The sequence below is a fragment of the Thamnophis elegans genome, chromosome 12, assembly GCF_009769535.1.
Source record: "Thamnophis elegans isolate rThaEle1 chromosome 12, rThaEle1.pri, whole genome shotgun sequence".
Lineage (NCBI taxonomy): Eukaryota > Metazoa > Chordata > Lepidosauria > Squamata > Colubridae > Thamnophis > Thamnophis elegans.
The window spans coordinates 22,032,744-22,053,751 of NC_045552.1; the positions used below are offsets into that span (position 1 = coordinate 22,032,744).

At 45.0% G+C, this 21,008-nt stretch overlaps 1 protein-coding gene across 2 annotated transcripts in view; it reads left to right on the plus strand.

The window, feature by feature from the left end:
* Window positions 1–21,008, plus strand: part of LOC116516199 (protein argonaute-1) — a 78,940-nt gene that overhangs the window by 46,173 nt on the left and 11,759 nt on the right. For both annotated transcript variants that reach the window (XM_032228617.1, XM_032228618.1), the window contains exons 3-11: window positions 1,953–2,073; window positions 3,531–3,712; window positions 4,727–4,863; window positions 7,439–7,573; window positions 11,514–11,601; window positions 13,018–13,165; window positions 15,583–15,702; window positions 17,911–18,033; window positions 19,679–19,812. In XM_032228617.1, coding sequence (XP_032084508.1) covers window positions 1,953–2,073; window positions 3,531–3,712; window positions 4,727–4,863; window positions 7,439–7,573; window positions 11,514–11,601; window positions 13,018–13,165; window positions 15,583–15,702; window positions 17,911–18,033; window positions 19,679–19,812 — 1,188 coding nt within the window. The remainder of the gene's footprint in view (window positions 1–1,952; window positions 2,074–3,530; window positions 3,713–4,726; window positions 4,864–7,438; window positions 7,574–11,513; window positions 11,602–13,017; window positions 13,166–15,582; window positions 15,703–17,910; window positions 18,034–19,678; window positions 19,813–21,008) is intronic.

Below are 21,008 nucleotides of genomic sequence, written 5' to 3' on the forward strand. Positions count from 1 at the left end.
TTGAAAAAAATATATATATATCTTTGGGACACAGATTTTAAGGTTGCCAAGTTTGGACACTCCTTCCTGCTCTAGTCCCGGGATCTCCAACCTTGACAACTTTAAGCCTTGAGGACTTCAAGTCCACAAGTCCTAAAGTTTCCAAGGTTGGAGGCTCCTGCTCTAGAGGAATTACCTATGGGCTGGGAGGGGGCAGGAAGAGAAAAAGGCATGCCGAGGCACCTCTTCCTGCCTGTTGCTGAGTTTTGATGGCCCCCACTTCTTGGCTGAGCTGTTTTCAGTTTACCTGCTTGCTTGGCCCTGTTCAACTTTGTTATGACTGGAACGGCTGTTCTTGCTTAGGTTGGCTGGGAGTAAGATGACATTTTTTCGATGCCCCCTCTCCTGCGAAGCAGGGTGTTTTATGTCCCTTCTCCTCCCTCATCATCTCCGGTCATGCCTTGGTAGCTCAGGAGAAAACAGCGCCTTGATCTTCCATCTCCGTTCAGTTTACAGCAGCTGGGTGGATCTGGCTGTGGTCCCAGGCTTTTAAAATAGCTGCTCATAGACAGCTGGGCTGGCATTTAAATATTCTTCTTCCTGTAGTCTTCAACTTGGGAGGGTCAGAGTTCTGAGAGAGCTTATGTGAAAATAGGAAGCTTCTCACAGCTTTCTGAAGTCCTAGATTTGGAAGGATCACAGAGGTCCTTTAATCAAGATCACATGAAGTGTTAATACCACTTTATAATGCCTTGGTAAGGCCACACGTGGAATACTGCATTCAGTTTTGGTCACCACGATGTAAAAAAGATGTTGAGACTCTAGAAAGAGTGCAGAGAAGAGCAACAAAGATGATTAGGGGACTGGAGGCTCAAACATATAAAGAACGGTTGCAGGAATTGGATATGTCTAGTTTAATGAAAAGAAGGACTAGGGGATACATGATAGCAGTCTTCCAATATCTCAGGCTGCCACAAAGAGAAAGTCAAGCTATTCTTCAAAGCACCTGAAGGCAGGACTAGAAGCAATGGGTGGAAACTAATCAAGGAGAGAAGCAACTTAGAACTAAGGAGAAATTTCCTGACAGTGAGAACAATTAATCAGTGGAACAACTTGCCTCCAGAAGTTGTGAATGCCCCAACACTGGAAGTTTTCAAGGCGATGTTGGATAACCATTTGTCTGAAGTGGTGTAGGGTTTCCTGCCTAAGATGTGGGTTGGACTAGAAAACCTCCAAGGTCCCTTCCAACTCTGTTATTCTATTCTACTCCCAAGTCTCTTCTCAGCGCAGGAATCCACAGGGAGTCCTTGACTTAGGACTGTAATTGAACCCCAAATTATGGTCGCAAGATGGTGTCTTTGTGTTTGGCCCACCCAGGTTCATGCGCAACTGGCAATTTTCTTAAGTCTGCTTTAGATCAAAGTTCTCAATTTCTCCCCTGCAACCAGTGACTTAGGGGACATGGTGGCTCAGTGGCTAAGATGACCTTGTCGATCTGAAAGGTCGGGAGTTCAACGTTTCGAATCCCTAGCGCTGCAAAATGGAGTGAGCTCCCATTACTTGTCCCAGCTTCTGCCAACCTAGCAGTTCGAAAGCATGTAAAAATGCTAGTAGAAAAATAGGAACCACCTTTGGTGGGAAGGTAAAAGCATTCCATGCACCTTTGGCATTTAGTCATGCTGGCCACATGACCATGGAGACGTCTTCAGACAGCACTGGCTCTTCGGCTTTGAAACGGGGATGAGCACCGCCCCCTAGATTAGTGAATGACTAGCACATATGTGTGAGGGGAACCTTTGCCTTTAACCAGTGACTTGAGAAATAGTGGGTTTTTTTTTCCCTCTGACTTTCAGTTGTAATCATTTTCGCTTCCTAGCGGAATTATATTTTAAGCCTGTCTTTCTAGCTTCTCCTTTTTCTTTCCTCCTCTCCCCGTCCGATGTCTGTCTGTTGCTTTTTTTTTATTTTTGCAGGGAGGTTGTGGAATATATGGTACAACACTTCAAACCTCAGATCTTCGGAGACCGGAAACCGGTGTACGATGGAAAGAAGAACATCTACACCGTCACAGCTCTGCCTATTGGAAATGAAAGGGTAAGAAGTTCAACGACAAATGCAAAACCTTTTAGATTCAGACCAGGTTGTCTAAACAGTACGAGAGATTCTAAACATAACTGGAGCTACTCTGAGCTCAATGTTCTTCTGATGTGATTGGAACACTTCTGTAAGTGTGGAACGGCCTGCTTCTATCCAGGAGTGAAATCCTCCCGGTTCAACCCAGTTTGGCCAAACCGGTAAGGACAACTGCCCCTTGTTTTGCGAACCGGTAGTTAAAAATGAGCTTCCAAGGATCATGCAGCTCACAGCTATTTTTTTAGATTTGATTTTTTAGATTTTTAAAGGATTTTTTCTCTGCCGGTTCACCTGAAAAATACTTTTAAAATCTAAAAAAAATAGTTTCTGACGATCGTGCGGCTCAGCTGTGAGCCGGGCAATTGTTAGAAGCTATTTTTAGAAGATTTTTAAAGGGAAAAAGTGCTTTAAAGGGGGGGGGGGGGAATTGGCCATGCCCACCCAGTCACATGACTATTACCACCACCACCAAGCCACGCCTACAGAAACGGTGGCCGGGGAGGGGAGGGGATTAGATTTCACTAGAACTTCTAACTCAGAAAGCGACGAATTCAAAATGTTTTCCATTAGGAAAAAAGGGGGGTGAGACAAATGAAACTAAAAAATGTTAAAAAGTTATGATATGTATGTAGTTACTTACCCAGCACATCTAAATTATATTAAAGTAGCCAAAAATATCTTTACAATCCCCCCAAGGCATGTCACAACTTTTCTGCACCCCTAATGTTTGGAAATTGAATTGAAAAATTCAACACACCCTAAAATTTTGAAAAACCGTAGTGTTCTTTTTCTGAAAGCAAGAAATATTTGCACATGCAAAGTCCCAGCCAGGATGATATCATAATTAAGATGTTAAACTAGGAAGAGATTGATCCACCCAGCCATGGAAACTCACTCTCAGACCAATTTACCTCACAGGATGTTTATGTGGGGGAAAAAATCAAAGGAGGAAAGATGGGAGTCTAACAAATAACCCCAGATAGTTTTTGGGTTACAACTAGTCGTACTTATGTACATCAGTTTGCAGTGTCCAGTGTTTTAGGACAATTTTGCTGAAAACTGGCAGTTAACCTCCAATGGTTCTCTTAATGACCACTGCAAAAAAAAAAGTTTGTCAAAGTGGGTTGCCCACATGACTGACGCATTTTATGACCATTACGCGTTATGACCGTGATGGGCAGCCTCCATTACGATCGTATGTAAATAGCATGGGTGCATCCTTTCTGTTTCTTGTTTGCATACGTGACTGTGATTCAGAACAAATCACAGGTTTTTGTTTTTTTTCAAGAGAGTTCTAGGTTTAAAATTGGGATTGTTCCAGGAATACGCAAAGCAGGTGACAGCAAAGTTGACGTTTTTGGATTTAGGGAAGGAAAGCAAAATTCAAGGGCTCGTCTTGTTTCCTTGGCCTTTTGCAGGTTGATTTTGAGGTGACAATTCCAGGGGAAGGCAAAGACCGAATATTTAAGGTCTCCATTAAATGGATGGCTATTGTGAGTTGGCGGATGCTTCATGAAGCTCTAGTGAGCGGGCAAATCCCTGTCCCTTTGGAATCCGTCCAGGCCCTTGACGTCGCCATGAGGCATCTGGCTTCCATGAGGTAACATCTTGTTTTTTCCTATTTTTGAAACACAAATACCAAGAAGGGGATGATAACTAGCTTGAGATGTGTTTGCTACCATTACTCACTTCCATTCAGGAATCCGTTGACCTAACATGCCGTCTCTTATATTTTAAGTTGGGGGGAGGGGGGAACACACCATGAATAAAGATCCAGACTCTCTTCAGAAGATCATCTCCCGGAATTTTTAGGGGATGAAACATCAAAATAAGAGTTCTCTGTTCTGACCTCGGCTTCGCAAGAGCATGAAGCAAACTCCTGGTCTTGACAAAAACCCCTTGCATTAATTTACTATGAATTCTGCTCATTCACATCCAGCAGAGTTTTTCAAGGGAGGATTTACAGTCATAGACCTTCTCTGGCTTGGAGAGCTGCCAGGCTGGTATCTGCAAAACTTGGCAAGGAGCCTTTGAGAGTCACGAACCAATGAAGTGAACTAATTGTCTCCTGCGAACTCCACTCCCCTTTCGCTTCTCTTTTATTTTTATTTCCTCTGGGAGGGGCCATTCATTGTCCACCTGTGGCCTTACTCCCAAGTTGACCCCTGTTCTTTAGCTCTTCTCTTCATTTGGCAACTCTGCACATGCACACACTGGGAACAGGCTCCAGCTGTTCATCTGCCTCACTGCTGTCTGACTCTGAAGGCAGCTGATAACTGGCATACGGCCTCTCTGCCTCCGACACAGAGCCTTCCCCAGATTCCAGGACTGGCCCTTGTTCCTCCCCAACCTCCTCACTTCCGGAATCTGCTGCCAACTCCGCAGGCTGGCCACAACATTCTCATGTATACATTTCACTGAAATGAGAGAAAACCACCAGTATTATATAAATATTTCAATAATTTCTAGATATGGAGACAGGATCTGGGCATTTGCATTTTCTTAGAAGAAGATAAGAAAATGAGAAAAATATTGATGGTTGAGCCTCAGCTGAAATCGAAGTTGTTGTTAGCTTTCATGTGCATGTAATATAGTTCCTTGTTTCTCTTCCCAGGTACACTCCAGTGGGGCGTTCCTTCTTCTCTCCCCCTGAAGGATACTATCACCCATTGGGAGGAGGTCGGGAGGTCTGGTTTGGCTTCCATCAGTCTGTCAGGCCTGCCATGTGGAAGATGATGCTCAACATAGATGGTAATAATCCTTACACCTCTCAGTTTGAAGTCATACCTACAGGTAGTCCTCAACGTATGACCACAGTTGAGCCCAAAATTTATGTTGCTAAGTGAGAAATCTGTTGAATGACTTCTGCCCCATTTTACAACTTTTCTTGCTGGGTTTGTTAAATGAATCACTGGGGGTGTCAAATTAGTAACACAGTCGTAAAGTGAATCGGGTTTACCCATTGACTTTGCTTGTCAGAAGGATGCAAAAGAGGACCACACGACCCCGGGATGCTGTAACCATCATAAATATGAGTCAGTTGTCAAGCATTTGAATGTAAATCATGTGGCCCTGGCAATGCTGCAATGGTCATAAGTGTGAAAAATGGTTATAAGTTCATTATTTTCAGTGCCGTTGTAACGGTCACTAAACAGACTATTGTAAGTTGAGGGCTACCTGTATCTCTCAGTAAGAGTCTATGCAAAGCTCAGTGTTCTGTACAGCCATCCTGCATCTAATATGGGCCAGATGTATTACTCAAACTCCAGAATTTTAACATGTGTGAACTCCATCCTGGGGAATTCTAGGGAATTCTGGGAGTTGAAGTCCACACATCTTAACGTTGCTGAGGTTGAGCATGACTGGTAGACAGATGTCCATTTTCATCATTCCCAATGAGCGAAATTGTCTGGATAATGCTGGATGAGAGGATGCTCCACTGCTCCTTTCCCCTCATATTTCAGGTTGTTTTGCGATGTTTTATTTATTTATCTCCATGCAAAGTTGTTTGACAGCTTGTGAAAGGTCTTGTTGAAAAATCTTTGAGAGGAATTTCTGGAAAGACTCCAGAGGGGGAAAAACATTTAATTAAATAACTTCAGTAATATTTCATGTTCTTTGGAAGGCTCATAATTCTTTTCATAGGTATTTTAGAGTGATTCAGGGGTAAAGTTCTTGATTTTGATCTGCTAACCAAGTTGTGTGTGTTTTTGTGTGTGTGTTACAATCCCATGGGAGCAACATAAAATTTGGACTTCTTAAAGAGACTCAAATGTCATATCTTATTTTTGGAAAAAAAAGAGATTTTTGTAGAACTTGTAGTTAAAAAAAAGATGAATTCTAGAAGATATGGTTGATTAACTCTTCTAGAAGTTAGAGAATAGGCTTTGGTTTCCATAGCCATTAACATTACAGAAGAATAAATTATGCATCTGTTATTAAAAGAAACAATTATAAATATTAAGTGCCCGGAGGAAGAGCTTTTCATTGGGAATGTCTTGTTGGTATTAATAATTTGAAAAGGTGTAGCAAGAGAATTGAGGAGCTTAATTCTTTTATAAAGTGTTCAGATAAGAATTATAAAATGGTAGATACCCTGCAAAAGTACTGTGTTTCCCCGAAATTACGACATGTCCTGATAATAAGGCCATGCCATATTTTTCCTGTGGGCAAAAATATATGCTCTGCCCCAATAATAAGCCCCCTGGACAACCCCCCCCTCCAGCCAGGCAGACTGCCACTCACCAACCTAGCGATATCCCAAAGGCGCAAAGCTGCAGGAGCCAGGGTAGGGGGTAAAGGCTCTCACATTGCTTGATGCCTTTGGGATACCGCTAGGTTGGTGGGTGGCGCTTTGCCCAGCTGGAGTGGGGGGTTGCCGGGCTGCTGCTCTCACGAGCAGCCACCCAGCAACACCCCTTTCCAGACGGGCAGAGAGCCACTCACCGACCCAGTAATATCCCAAAGGCGCTAAGCCATGTGGCGCTCTGCCCGGTTGGAAAGAAAGGTTGCGCGAGCACTTGTTTTGCCTCCAGCTCGTGTGCCTCCCAGCCTTACCATGCCCTGGCCCAGCTCTCCCTGCAGGGCCGGGCCAGGGTGCCACCGCAGCACTACTGCTGCTGCCGCTGCTATGCTCCGAGCATAACCGGCTTCCAAACTCCGGAGATCTGCTGCCGAGTCTTCCGGCAGCAGCCACTCTGGGACTACACTCTATGATTGTGGGCTGACTGTTGGAAGACTCTGGTGGGACAGAGAATCTTCCCACAGCCAGCCCACAACCATAGAGCGTAGTCCCAGAGTGGCCGCTGCCGGAAGACTGCGGATCTTCAGGGTTTAGAAGCTGGTTATGCTTGGAGCACAATAGCAGCGCGGCGGCAGCACTGCCCTGGCCCTGCAGGGAGAACTGGCACAGGGCATGGTGAGGCTGGGAGGCACATGAGCTGGGGCGGAACAGGCGCTTGCGCAACCTCCTGGCTTAGTGCCTTTGGGATATTACTGGGTTGGTGAGTGGCGCTCTGCCTGGCTAGAAAGGGGGTTGCTGGGCGGCTGCTCATGAGCGTGGTCACCTAATGGTGGCTTTGTTGCGCTGCTGCGACAGCGCAACACAGCCATTTGCTCCTGAGGCTGTGCCCGGCTCTTTGGGTGCCTGCTCACAAGAGAGCAGCCACCCAAATCAATACCCCCCCCCAATAATAAGGCCCAAGCAACATTTTTTTGTGGGGGAAATAAGACCCTGTCTTATTTTCGGGTAAACACAGTAGCTGTGGACTGGTTAGTTTCAAGAAACAATTACGGTTGGGATTTACGTGCACCTTTCTCGGTTTAGTGTCTGCCACGGCGTTCTACAAGGCCCAACCGGTGATTGAATTCATGTGTGAAGTGCTGGACATCCGGAACATTGACGAGCAGCCAAAGCCCCTGACTGACTCTCAGAGGGTGAGGTTCACAAAGGAAATCAAAGGTAAATCAGAAAGGCAGGGGGAATTATGGAGAAAACGGTAGAGATTTATTTGGCAATTGCCAAGAAACAACATTAAGGGCTTAGTGGCTAAGTTGCTGAGCTTGTTGATCAGAAAGGTCGGCAGTTTGGTGGTTCGTATCCCTAGTGCCGCATAACGGATTGAGCTCCCATTACTTGTCCCAGCTTCTGCCAACCTAGCAGTTTGAAAGCATGTAAAAAATGCAAGTAGAAAAATAGGGACCACCTTTGGTGGGAAGGTAACAGTGTTCCGTGAGCCTTCGGCATTTAGTCATGCCGGCCACGTGACCACGGAGATGTCTTCGGACAGCGCTGGCTCTCAGCTTCGAAACGGAGATGAGCACCGCCCCCTAGATTCGGAAACGACTAGCACATATGTGCGAAGGGAACCTTTACCTTTTATAGCATTCCAGCTGAGATTCTGCTTGGTGTTGAACTTGTATAAAACCTGAACTGTTGAATGCAGGTAATCCTTGGTACTTAATGACCAGTCAGAGTAATGACTTACCTGGAAAAAGGAAATGATGACCCAGTTCTAAATTTATGACAGTTCCTCCTTCCTCACAGTCACTTGAATGCACTTCAGGCACCTGCAACACAGCTGCATTTTCAGCCCTTTGTAGTTGTCCCAGTCCTGGGATCACGTTTTATGATGGCTTTGCCGATTAATGGAAGTTGCTTTCAGTTTTGGGCAAAAACCATGTCACAGGAAGCAACTGGTTCACTGACTGACCACAGGGTTCATTTAATGACGCCTGGGGGGGGAGTCATAAAGTCGGGTTAATCCTGTGGGTGACCGGATTTATGACCATCACAACACACAACCGTAATGGGCAAACTCCATTGCAGTTGCATGTCGAGGGCTATGAAGTGGAAGGAGAAGGAAGAGAGTGTGAACAAAATCACTTCTGATTCTTAGTGCCATGGCAAGAGCTTGGGAAAGAATAGTCAGGATCTGGGGAGAACCACAGCTTTCTCTTTGCAAAGAAGGGGGTGGGTGGGAAAGATGCCCTTTGCCCACCCAAGGCGTCAAGATTTACACCAGCTTTTTCTAGGTTTTCCTCTTATATATACAATAGAATAGAATAGAATTCTTTATTGGCCAAATGTGATTGGACACACAAGGAATTTGTTTTTGGTGCATATGCTCTCAGTGTACATAAAAAGATACATTCATCAAGAATCATATGGTGCAACACTTAACGATAGTCATCAGGTACAAATAAGCAATTAAATCATACTATGAAACAATCAATATAAATCATAAGGATACAAGCAACAAAGTTACAGCCATGCAGTCATAGTGGGAGGAGATGGGTGATAGGAATGATAAGAAGATGCAGACTTAGTAAATAGAGTGACAATGTTGAGGGAATTATTTGTTCAGCAGAGTAATGGCATTGGGGGGAAAAACTGTCCTTGTGTCTAGTTGTTCTGGTGTGCAGTGCCCTATAGCTTCGTTTTGAGGGTAGGAGTTGAAACAATTTATGTCCAGGATGCGTAAATATTTTCAAAGCCTGCTTTTTGACTTGTGCAGTATACAGGTCCTCGATGGAAGGCAGATGGGTTGCAATTGTTTTTTCTGCAGTTCTAATTATCCTCTGAAGTCTGTGTCTGTCTTGTTGGGTTGCAGAACCAAACCAGACAGTTATAGAGGTGCAGATGACAGACTCAATATAGGAATAGTTTTAGTACAGCAATGGAGATTTTCCAAGTTTCCAAGCTTCTGCTTTTCTTCCTTCCAATTTAAGCAGCAGAAGCTTAAACATTTTGGCAATGGGAAAAATTGGCAATAGGAATAGCATTTAGACTGTATACTAGAATACAAGAATACAATAGCAGAGTTGGAAGGGACCTTGGAGGTCTTCTAGTCCAACTCCCTGCCTAGGCAGGAAACCCTATACCATTTCAGACAAATGGCTATCCAACATCTTCTTAAACATTTCTAGTGTTGGGGCATTCACAACTTCTGGAGGCAAGTTGTTCCACTGATTAATTGTTCTGTCAGGAAATTTATCCTCAGTTCTAAGTTGCTTCTCTCCTTTATTAGTTTCCACCCATTGCTTCTTGTTTTGCCCTCAGGTGCCTTGGAGAATAGTTTGACTCCCTCTTCTTTGTGGCAACCCCTACCCTGTAGTGTTTTGCAGCACACACTGAGTGGTTTACAATGTCATATTGACCCATCCCCCCCCCCCCAACAATAATCTGGATCCTCATATTACTGACCTTGGAAGGATGAAAAACTCAGCCTTGAACCCTGTCAGGATCAAAATCCAAACTGTGGGCAGAGTCAGCCTGCAATACTTCATTCTAACTACTGTGCCACACAGCTCGGATTAGGGGTATATCTGCTTGAATGGGAAGGCCTCTGTGTGAAAATAAGTGAACAGAGGTAGATAGTAGAGGATTATATGTGTGAAAAAGAATTACCTTATGTCAGTCATTCCCTGTTCTGCCCACCACCATCACATGCATATCAACCAGAAATGTAGGAATATTCCTGATTGTTACCCTTCATGATTGCCCTTATTTTTTTTTCTCCACCAATTTGTGTTCCATCTTTTTCTTTTTAACTGGTATGAGGAGTGCTGGTACTGGATTACCGTATTTTTCAGAGTATAAGACCTTCCCCCCCCCAAAAAAAAAGAGTGTAGAAATGTTGGTGCGTCTTATACACAAAATACAGCCATTTTTGGTCTCCGGAAGCCTCGCTCCCACATCCCATTTTTGTGAAAAATGGGCAAAGAATGAGACGTTTTTGTCTTCCCCCAGCCCCCAGAAGCACTCTTCAGTCTTCAGCAGGGCTCGAGGGAGGCAAAAATGCCCCTGTTTTTGCAAAAAATGGGCAAAAAATGGGCCATTTTTCAGAAAAATTGAGGTGTGTTTGTCTTTCCCCAGCCCCCAGAAGGACTCTGCAAGATTCAGCAGAGCTGGGGGAAGGCAAAAATGCCCCCATTTTTGCAAAAAACAACCCATTTTCCGCCCGTTTCTCGCAAAAATCGAGGCGTTTTTGCCTTCCCCCAGCCCTACTGAAGTGCTGCAGAGTGCTCCTGGGGGCTGGAGAGAAGAAAAACTTTTTTTCTTACTTACCTCTTTGAAATCTTGGTGTGTCTTATAGTTCAAAAAATACGGTAAATTAAAAATTAAGATTAAGTTGTTTCCAAGTTGGAAAGGCTTTTTTATCGTCTGTCTGATTCTGTGGACTGACAATGTTTAGAAAGCTTGTGGCACATTCCTGTTGATTTTTTTTGCATATTTTCTTGGAAAAGGATCATTGGAGGCTGAGATACCTCTGATCTCTCCGCCCCCCACAAAAATATAAGTATATTAGGAATTGGACTGTGTATTTTTTTTAAAAAAAACTGGTATTTATTTATTTGGGAGATTTATTTACCTTCTCAGTCCAAAATGAACCCTGAGGGGAGTTGCTTAGTTATTTCTTGTTTATAATGAAACAGTTCATCAGCAACAAGAATTCCAGAATAAGCATTTTTTGAAATCTGTAGAGGACTGATTATAAAATGAGCAAGTCTGAAAAGATTTTTTAAATATCTATCAGTTGATGGAATCCCATAACTTTGCTGTCACATTCCAGTTTTAGTGCACTAATAATAATTGCCATTATGTATGTATTGAGGAAAACATGTTCAATATAAGCAAGATTAAGGAGTCGTTCTTTTGTGAAGTATTCTAATAAAAGAAAATCTTGTAATTTCAGGGTTTCGTGCAAGAATGAATCTCTGACTAGAATAAGTACTTGTAATTGTTGAAATCAAAACCTTACAACTTCTGTTCATTAAATGCTACTGTATTGTAATTTTAATGGAGAATCTTATAAACTAAAACAGAATGGAGGAAGGAGGCAGCTTTGAATGAAACCAACACTACAATTCCTTGTAAACTTAATCTTCTCTTTCACTAGGTTTGAAAGTGGAAGTTACTCACTGTGGACAAATGAAGAGGAAGTACCGTGTCTGTAATGTCACTCGGCGTCCAGCTAGTCACCAAACGTAAGGCAGGAGCAGTTGAATGAAGAAACATATGCAGGTAGTCCTCATTAAGTGACCGCAGTTGGGACCGGCAGGTTAGTTGTTCAGCAAACTGAACATAAAGCCACAACTGTGCTTATAACCTTCTTTTAGCTTTTCTTTTCCTTTGCGGACCTGCGAAGGTCATAAATGCAGATGTGGGTGGCAACGTTGCTTTTTTATCACTGTCATAACTGCAAACGGTCGCTATCCGAGGCAGTCGCTTAATGAGGACTACCTGTACCAAGAAGACAAACTCTGCCTTTTATACTCGTGTGTACAGCTTTGAAAGGCGAGTTTGTGTTGTGATAACACCATACAGGTTTTGTCCTTTGGATGGGTGGAGGGGTCCCCAAGTCCATGGACTGGTACCAGTCTGTGGCATGCCAGCAACAAGGCCGTGTAAACAAGCAAAGCCCCATCCACGGGATGCAGGCAGCAAGCGACACTATGCCCCCTTCCGTCTGTAGAAAAGCCTCACTCCACGGAATTGCTCCCTGGTGCCCCAAAGGTTGGGGCCGCTGTCCTGGCGGGTCTCTTTGGAATAGCAGTCACTAACTGGTGATCCGTAGACCACTGGTGGTCTGCAAGAAAATTTCGGTGGTCTGCAGAAAAATTATTTGCATTTTTTACATTGCACTAAATCAGGGGTCCTCAAACTACGGCCCCCGGGATGGATACGTCCAATGAATATTTCTGTCGCTACAGAGTCTCCCCCTTTGAGATCTTTTTGTGTGGGTTGGAGGGGGGCAGAAATTCCGACTTGGGGTCTGCTTCAGCCTCCTGGTGGAGGGCTTTGGGCAAAGGCTGGAGGAAAGCGCCGCTGGTGGCGAAGAACCAGAGGGGCTTGTTCCAGTGGGACTCCATCATGGCCTGGAACTGACTGACCATCTCAGCCCACTGAGCCTCCAGGTGCCAGTACCTGGCCTTGCACTCCAGCAAGTCTTCCCTCTGCTTGGAAAGCCTATGCTCATAGTCCTCAGTGAGATGCTTCTGCTGAGCCTCCTTCTCGGTCAGATCCAATTTGAACTGAGCTGTTTTGCCAACTCTTTTCTCGTGGTGGCTGCTTAGCTCCAACAATTGCTTCCTATTGGGGCCCTAAGGAGCCCGGATGGGCAGGCGAGGAGTGGCGAGCAGAGGCCGGTGATGTGCCCATCAATGTGAGAGACATTGTTGCCCATGCCCACCCAGTCACATGACCACCTAGCCACGCCCATCAGCCGGCCATTAGGCAGATCATGTTAGTGGTCTGCGGGATTTAAAATTATGAATTTAGTGGTCCCTGAGGTCCTAAAAGTTGGGGACCTCTGCTCTGGAGGCCTCAGAGGAGTGAAGCTGAGCCTCTTTTCATTGGTGGGCATTGGGTCTCTTAAGAGCGCTCTTGTTCTCTTTGTACAGGTTTCCCTTGCAGCTGGAGAGCGGACAAACTGTGGAATGCACTGTTGCACAATACTTCAAGCAGAAGTACAACCTGCAGCTGAAGTACCCACACCTGCCCTGTCTTCAAGTCGGCCAAGAGCAAAAACACACCTATCTGCCTCTGGAGGTAAAAAGCATCTGCCTGGGGTTAGGTTGGTGGTAGTTCTGGGCTAGGAGCCTTTAGGGTCATCCCCGTACAGACTGGTGCAATCATACTCTGTTCTTTGCTCTCACCCCTTCCATCTTCATAGGATGGAATGCAGTCTGGATTCCCAGGAGGGAGGGGCTGCATTCCAGAGGACCAAGAGACAGTAAAGTCCCAATGGGGATTTTTCAAGAGGCAACTGGGATTTCTTTGTTTTTCCTTGAAGACCTTTTGCTTCTCATCCAAGAAGCTTCTTGTCAGGCGTGCCTCCTTCAGTAATGCCTCCTTCAGTAACCAAGAAAGAAAACTGCCAACTCCATTGTTTGTGGAATTAAAAAGTACTTTTACTGGTTATGAAACGATAGCAGTGAAAGTAAAGCAAGATCTGATTCAGAAAGGCGCGGACGCATACATATCAAACAATTATCCAACCCCCCCTCTAACGACCCCCACCCCAGTGTCCAATCTGCAACTCCTTAAGGTGCAATATGGGTTGCATCTTCAGACAGCATCATCAGGACAGTTGGCCTTGACCAGGTCCAAACACCGACCATCAGCATGTGCAGAAGATAGTGAGAAGAAAACTCCCTTTGCCATATCACCTCCAGTGCCATTTATTCCCATCCCAAATACCATGCCCCCACCCTCCCCATTTCTATGGCAGCCGATAGCAAGTAAGTGAAGCAGAGGCTGACACTTCTTCAGTTCTGAAGAAGGAGGAGTGAAACGTCTTCAAGGAAACCCACAGAAACTCCAATTGCCTCTTGAAAAAGCACCTTTGGGACAACCATGACCTGGATGGCTGAGAATCTCCATAGACAAGAGACAGCAAAGTTTAGGTAGTTTGATTAAGAGAGAGTCAAGACAGCTCCTCCTTAGAAGTTCTCAAAGTCTATCTTTAATGATGCAAGTAGTTGCTTTAGTTTGGCAAGATTTCTGTCTCCAACAATTGCTCACCTTTAGTATCAAATCAAATAACTTTAAGCTGCAATATGGTCGCCAAGCAGTGATATCAGAGGTGGTATTCAGCCTGTTCGGACCGGTTCACTCGAACCGGTAGCGGAAATAGTGGGTGGGCCAGCCCACCTGTCCCCAGCAATATGCCGTCCTATTTCAGCACTTTTTTGAGAGCAGGTGCATGTGCGGAAGAGGTGCATGCACCTGTGAGGAAGGCCGGGCACATGCGTGGAAGAGGTGCATGCACCTGTGAAGCGAGCGGGTGTATGTGCGGCAAACCGGTGGTAACAAAATGTGAAACCCACCGCTGAGTGATATATATTAAAATGTGAATATAAAAACACATATGTCCATTTGGAAATGTAAATGTAAGATATATAGCAAGCAATAAGAACATATGAAATATAGGGGATAAAAGTACAATAATAATTGACTGAAGTCAATTATTGAATTATATTGAAGTAATATAAAATAGAAGGAAGTAAATAAATCAGAATCTTCTATTGATATTTTTGTTGCTGCTGCTGATACTGTCAAAGTACTTGTGTGGGAAAGAGATGCTTTCTGGAGCGGGATAACAATCATCATGTGACATGTTGAGTTTTGGCTCAGCATATTGTGTGAATCCAATCTTTGTGGTTTTTAAACCCTAATTTGTAGCTGGGTTTGCTGTGTAGGCTTGAGAAATAGTAGCACATCCAGCAAAGTAAAACTAAGCAAATCAACTCTTAATGTGATGCGTGCAGAGGTGGTATTCAGCAGGTTCTGACCAGTTCTGGAGAACCAGTAGTGTAAGTTTTGAGTAGTTCAGAGAACCAGTAAATACCACTTCTGACTGGCCACACCCCCATCTATTCTCTGCCTCCTGAGTCCCAGCTGATTGGTAGGAAATGGGGATTTTGCGGTATCCTTCCCCTGCCACGCCCACCAAGCCACACCCATAGAACTGGTAGTAAAAAATTTTGAATCCCACCACTGGATGCGTGTCAGTGTATATTCAAGAACTGGAATAGGGTTTAGTAACAAGGTCAGCTAATGTGAAACAGTTTGAAGCCTGAGCATGGCTTAGCTCTATACTAATCTGCTGCTCTGAACTAAAACTGAAACTATTCTACACTCTGCACATGCTTGCTTGTACTCTCTACCACATTGGAGGAACCAGCTTTTGGTATTGTATATTTACTTCATGTGTTCTATTATACGTAAAGAGAAGTTAATGAATCCTGCTGAATCAGTTACCTGTGTGTGCTTTCTGGATATGATTGCTGCTGCAAACTCTGACAATTCGTTGTCCCAGCTAGTTTTGTTTTGCTCAAGCCAGGGTTTGGCAAAATCGGGACGCTACACACAAAACCACTAAATCATCGTTGCTTTCATCCCCTTTTGAGTTCAAGGAAAGGTGGTCGCTTTAAACAAACACCTGCTCCTCGCCTATTTTCTAGGTGTGTAACATTGTGGCTGGCCAGCGGTGCATCAAAAAACTGACAGACAATCAGACGTCTACCATGATCAAAGCTACAGCGCGATCTGCTCCTGACAGGCAAGAAGAAATTAGCCGGTTGGTAAGTACCACTTCTTTTCGTCAGAACCATGCCAGAATGGGATGCTGACCTTTGCGCTCGTATGAAGGTGGTAGGAAGCTCAGAGCTCAATGCTGTTGTAATTTAGAAGGAAGAAAGTGCAGGAGTTTAATTCTTGGCTCTGCTTAATAACATACCAGCTGTGTACAATTCAGGGTACACGTGGTCCTCATTTTACAACCATTCATTTAACTGCTGTTCAAAATTACCATGCTGCTGAAAAATGTGTCTTATTACCACTCCTTGCACTTAAAACTGTTGCAGTATCCTTGCAGTCACATTATTAAAATTTCGTTCCTTGGCTACCAGCATATATTTACAATCATTCTAGCAGCCCAGGATCATGGGATCCCTATTCGTAACCGTCCCAGGGGCTTCCAACAAGCAAAATCAAAATCTGGGAAGCATGCAAACCACTGCATTTGCTGCGTCGGATGAGGAGAGCACATATTTCTCCTTCTGTCCTGGCCACTTTTTATAGAGGCACAATTGAGAATGTTTTAACAAACTGCATCACTGTTTGGCTTGGTGGCCTCAGATAGAAAGTCCATACAGAGAGTGGTAAGGACAGTGGAGAAGATTATAGAAAGCTTGCTTCCCATTATTCAGGATACAGCTTATAAACGCTATGAACTTAGAGCTCAAAGCATTGTTAGAGACCCCACACACCCACTTCACGATCTGTTTCTCTTGCTCCCCTCTGGAAGGTGGTTTCGAAATATTTCTAGCAGGACTACCAGATTCTGTAACAGATTTGTTCCCTAGACCATCCGTCTGGCAAACTTGCAAGATTCATTTTCCTCACCATGTACATGTATACATCCGAACTAGACTGTGTTGTTTCTTTGTGTCATAGAATACATGTGGCTGTATGCATAATTTTGTATTTATTTATTTATTTGTATTTTTGTTATGTTTATGTAGTGTATATTGGAGGTTGTGACCCTTTGAGAGCTGTATGCAACAAAAGTTCATTTTAATGAATGCCGATTACTGTATATTTAAAGTGACAATAAAGTTATTCTACGTTTTCTAAGATTTGCTTAACAGCATGATTCACTTAATAGTCATGTGATTTGCTTAATAATGGCAGCAAAAAGGTTCTGAAATATGGCGCAACTCATTTGATAAGTGTGTCAATCCTAATTGTGGTCGTTAAGTTGAGAACTTCCCGGCTTCAGCCTTTCTTTTTGCAGGGTTTAGCATTAATGCAGGTGCTGTAAAGGTAATAATATAGTACGTTGGGTAGAAGAAGGAAGAGATGATCCTTCGGATGCTTAGAACCAGATGTGGATAACATGATGGGCCCTCCTCAGTTGGGGATGCTGGCTGTGTTGCCCAAGGTTGAGGGAAGTTATTATTCAATAATATGTCTTCTGTTTTCCAACAAGTCCGCTCTTTATTGCCTACTCTTAATTAGGTTAGTCTTTACCAACTTCTTCTAGAAGTGTTGAGACATCTGAGAATTATGAGAGATTCAGGCTCAGATCATCTAAAGCAGGGGTGGGGAATGATGGCTCTTTTGTGACTTATGGACCCAAATTGGCTCAGGAATTCTAGGAGGTGAAGTCCACAAGTCATAAAGGGGCCATTTTCCTCCACCTCTCATCTAGAGCCTCTTTGCGGGCACACGAGCTGTCACCCCAGCTCAGCTCCACCACATATGCAAGCACGCCTCCAGCCAGCTGATTCTCAGGTCTCTGCCGCCATGTGCATAGACAGGGCGCATGCGAGAGATGTGCCCATACACAGGGGGGTGGGGGGGGCTGTGCCCCATTTTTGATCTCAGGAGGCTTCAGGGAGGCCTGCTAGGCCAAAAACAGGGCATGGGGGAGGAGGTAGCCTGCGCATGCCCAGGGGTAGGTTGCACTCACATGTGCGGGTGGTGGTGTTGCACACGCATTGCACATGTGCGTGTGAGCGCTTTTGCCACACGACGACAAAAAGGTTAGCCATCACTGGTCTAGGATGTAGCCTTTTGGGGGCCTATCCCCTAGAGCAGCGTTTCTCAAGCTTGCCAACTTTAGGATGGGTGGACTTCAATTCCCAGAATTCCTCAGCCAACATGGCTGGCTGGGGGGGGGGGGTTGTGGGATTTGAAGTCTATCCATCCTAAAGTTCCAACATGGAGAAATAGTGCTCTAGAGAGATTTGCTTGTTTGAAAACGTCAACCTCCCTTTGTCTTGCAGATGAAAAATGCCAGTTACAACCTGGACCCCTACATACAAGAGTTTGGCATAAAAGTGAAAGATGACATGACCGAAGTGACTGGGAGGGTCTTGCCAGCCCCAATTTTACAATACGGAGGCCGGGTGAGTAGTAAGGAACCTCTGGGCTGCTTTTATTCACAAGCACTCCTGAAGGCTGAGATATTTATTTACTAACTCATATCAAACCATCATTCAGAAACTGGAGTCGCATGTAGCTTTCTGAGAATCTTAGCTGTGATCTTAGAAAAGATAACAGAAGGGAAAGGAGTTTTTGTTTCTCTGGAAGCATTTTTTTAAAGGACAAAATCCATGTAAATCTCTTCTCCAGCAAATCACAGAATCATAGGACTGGAAGGGACCACAGAGGTCTTCTAGTCCAGGGGTCCCCTTCTAGTCCAGGGGTCCCCTGCACCCCACTACCGGAGCTTCAGCCATTGAGAACCGGGTCACAGAAGTGGTGGGTGAGCGCATGGTCATCCCCACTTGTACGAGCAGCAGGCCAGCGTGGGCTCTATTTTCATTAATGGCACCATCCAGGGGTGGGATTGAAAAATGTTAGCAAACCGGTTCTCTGCTCAGTTTATTTTTTTTTATTTTTTTTTATTAATATTTATAGGCCGCCCTTTTCCCTGAGGGGACTCAGGGCGGCTTACATAAAATAGGGAGGGGGGGTACAAAACAATAAACATAAAACAATACATAAAAGTAAAATAGTACACAACATTCATTCATCATTCGGGTGGGGACAGATTGTGATCTTTATCCCCAGGCCTGACGGGATAGCCAGGTCTTAAGGGCTGTGCGGAAGGTCTGGACGGTGGTGAGGGTACGAATCTCCACGGGGAGATCGTTCCAAAGGGTCGGAGCTACTACTGAAAAGGCTCTCCTCCGTGTGGTTGCCAGTCGACACTGACTGGCAGATGGAACTCGGAGGAGGCCTAATCTATGCGATCTAATTGGTCGCAAGGAGGTAATTGGCAGGAGGCGGTCTCTCAAGTTGCTGGGTTGGTGGTGGCCATGGTGGGTGTGGCCTACTCAGCCTCCTGCACCACGGCAGGGGAGGGTGCGTTTTCACCCTCCCCAGGCTCTGGAGGCTTTCCCCAAGCCTCCAGGAGGGTGAAAATGTCCTCCCCTGGGCCTCTGGAGGCCAGAAACAGGCCTGTTTTCGGACTTCTAGGAGGCCTGTTTTTTGCCTTCCCAGAGCCTCTGCAGACCCTGCACTTACCTGACATTATGAACTGGCTGCCTGGAGCCACCTGGGAGGTGAGGGGTGGGGTAGGATGGCCGAGGCCAGCCGGTCCTTGCAACAACCGGTTCAGCAAACTGGATGCAAAATTAATATCCGTTTTGGCCAAACCGGTGTGAACCGCCTGAATCCAGTCCCTGGCACCATCCCCTCCCATCGGTCCACAAAGCTGGAAAAGTTGGGAGCTCTGTCCTAGTTTAATCATCTTAGTCAAGGCAGAAGTCTTATGCTATCCCAGTCAAATGTTTGTCTAGTCTGTTTTTGAAAACCTTACTAATTCAGATCTTTGAGGTATGGATTTTGTCAGGCACAAAGGAATAGGGCCACACAATAAGCTACAGAGAAGATTTATTGCTCAAGCCCATACTCAAGAATCAGTTAACTAAATTCGGGCTAGATAGGAGTCATTGGAATTCAAGGGGGACTGGAGTTGGATCACTTGTGGCAACATGATGATTCCAGGCTGATTCCTCTCTTGATGCCACCCACTTTCCTCCACAGAATCGCGCCATCGCCACGCCCAATCAGGGGGTCTGGGATATGCGAGGGAAGCAGTTCTACAATGGGATCGAGATCAAAGTGTGGGCCATCGCGTGCTTTGCCCCTCAGAAGCAGTGCAGAGAAGAAGTGCTAAAGTAAGTGATTAGAGATCGTGGGAGGGGGGAAGAAATGAAAGAGCTCCTAGAACAGGGGTTGTCAACTGAAGGTCCATGGGCAGAATAGGGTGCTTAGATCTGAAAGCAGCAAAGGACCGGCCTGTGGTGTCTCTCTTAGCAAAAATGGAGCTCCATTTTTGCTGATAGAGGGCTGCTGGAGGCCATTGCAGCTGGAAACGGAGCTTGGGAGCCCATTTTCGCTGGTAGAATGCTCAGCCCACCACAGGTGCCCCCGACATGAGTGACATCGAGCTGGCCATGACCCCCCTCCGGCCCCCGAGATCAAACACAATCCTGATATGGCCCTCAATGAAATTGAGTTTGACCCCCCTGTGCTAGAAGGGACAGAAAGAGTTGACCTCGTCAGCTCAAGCCAGACCTGAAAAGCTGGGCAGATGCTGCTGGTTAAAAGAGGCAGGTTGGAGCTGCATAAAAAGGTAGCTTGATTCAGTGCAAAGTTGCCAGCCATGACAGAGAACCTAGAGGCAATTTAATTCTCAAACCTCCCCTGGTGTTGATTGTCTTCCCCAGCATTAAACAAAATATGAATTGCAATAGAAGGTAATATTTGTAGCTCAGGGTTGAAACGAAGGGTCGTTGGTGCTCTCTGAGCTTGGTTGTTTTCTTGCAGACGTTTCATTACCCAACTAGGTAACATCATCAGTGCTGGTTGTGTAGCGTAGTAGGGTAGTGGAACATCAGCAAGAACACAAGCTCCAAGAGTACCAAGGACACCATAAACAATAATAACAGCTTTTGGAAAAAAAGGAATTACAGTTCTTGCTAGAATGTCAATTGTGGCAAGGCGGCTGGGTTCTTACCTGGGCTACCCAAGATTCCACATCAAAAACAATTGTAAAACTAAACATTTGTTGATTTTCATCTTCATTTTTTTTTTTTTTTTTTTTGAGATTTAAAATGCCTCCCCTTTGGATGATGTGCAAAATCTTACACGTTGCTTATGTCCAGAAGATTCCAGGTTGAAATTGTAGGTTCTCCACATAAGGATTCTGTCTCTACTTGGATTAGATCGGGTCGGCAACCAGTAGCTGTAGAGCCACATGTGGCTCTTTCATCCCTCTGCTGCGGCTCCCTATCACTGATCAGCTCCATAATTGATAGGGCTTTCAGTTAGGACAGGTGGAGGAAAAAGGCTGCCGCACTAGGAGGAGACT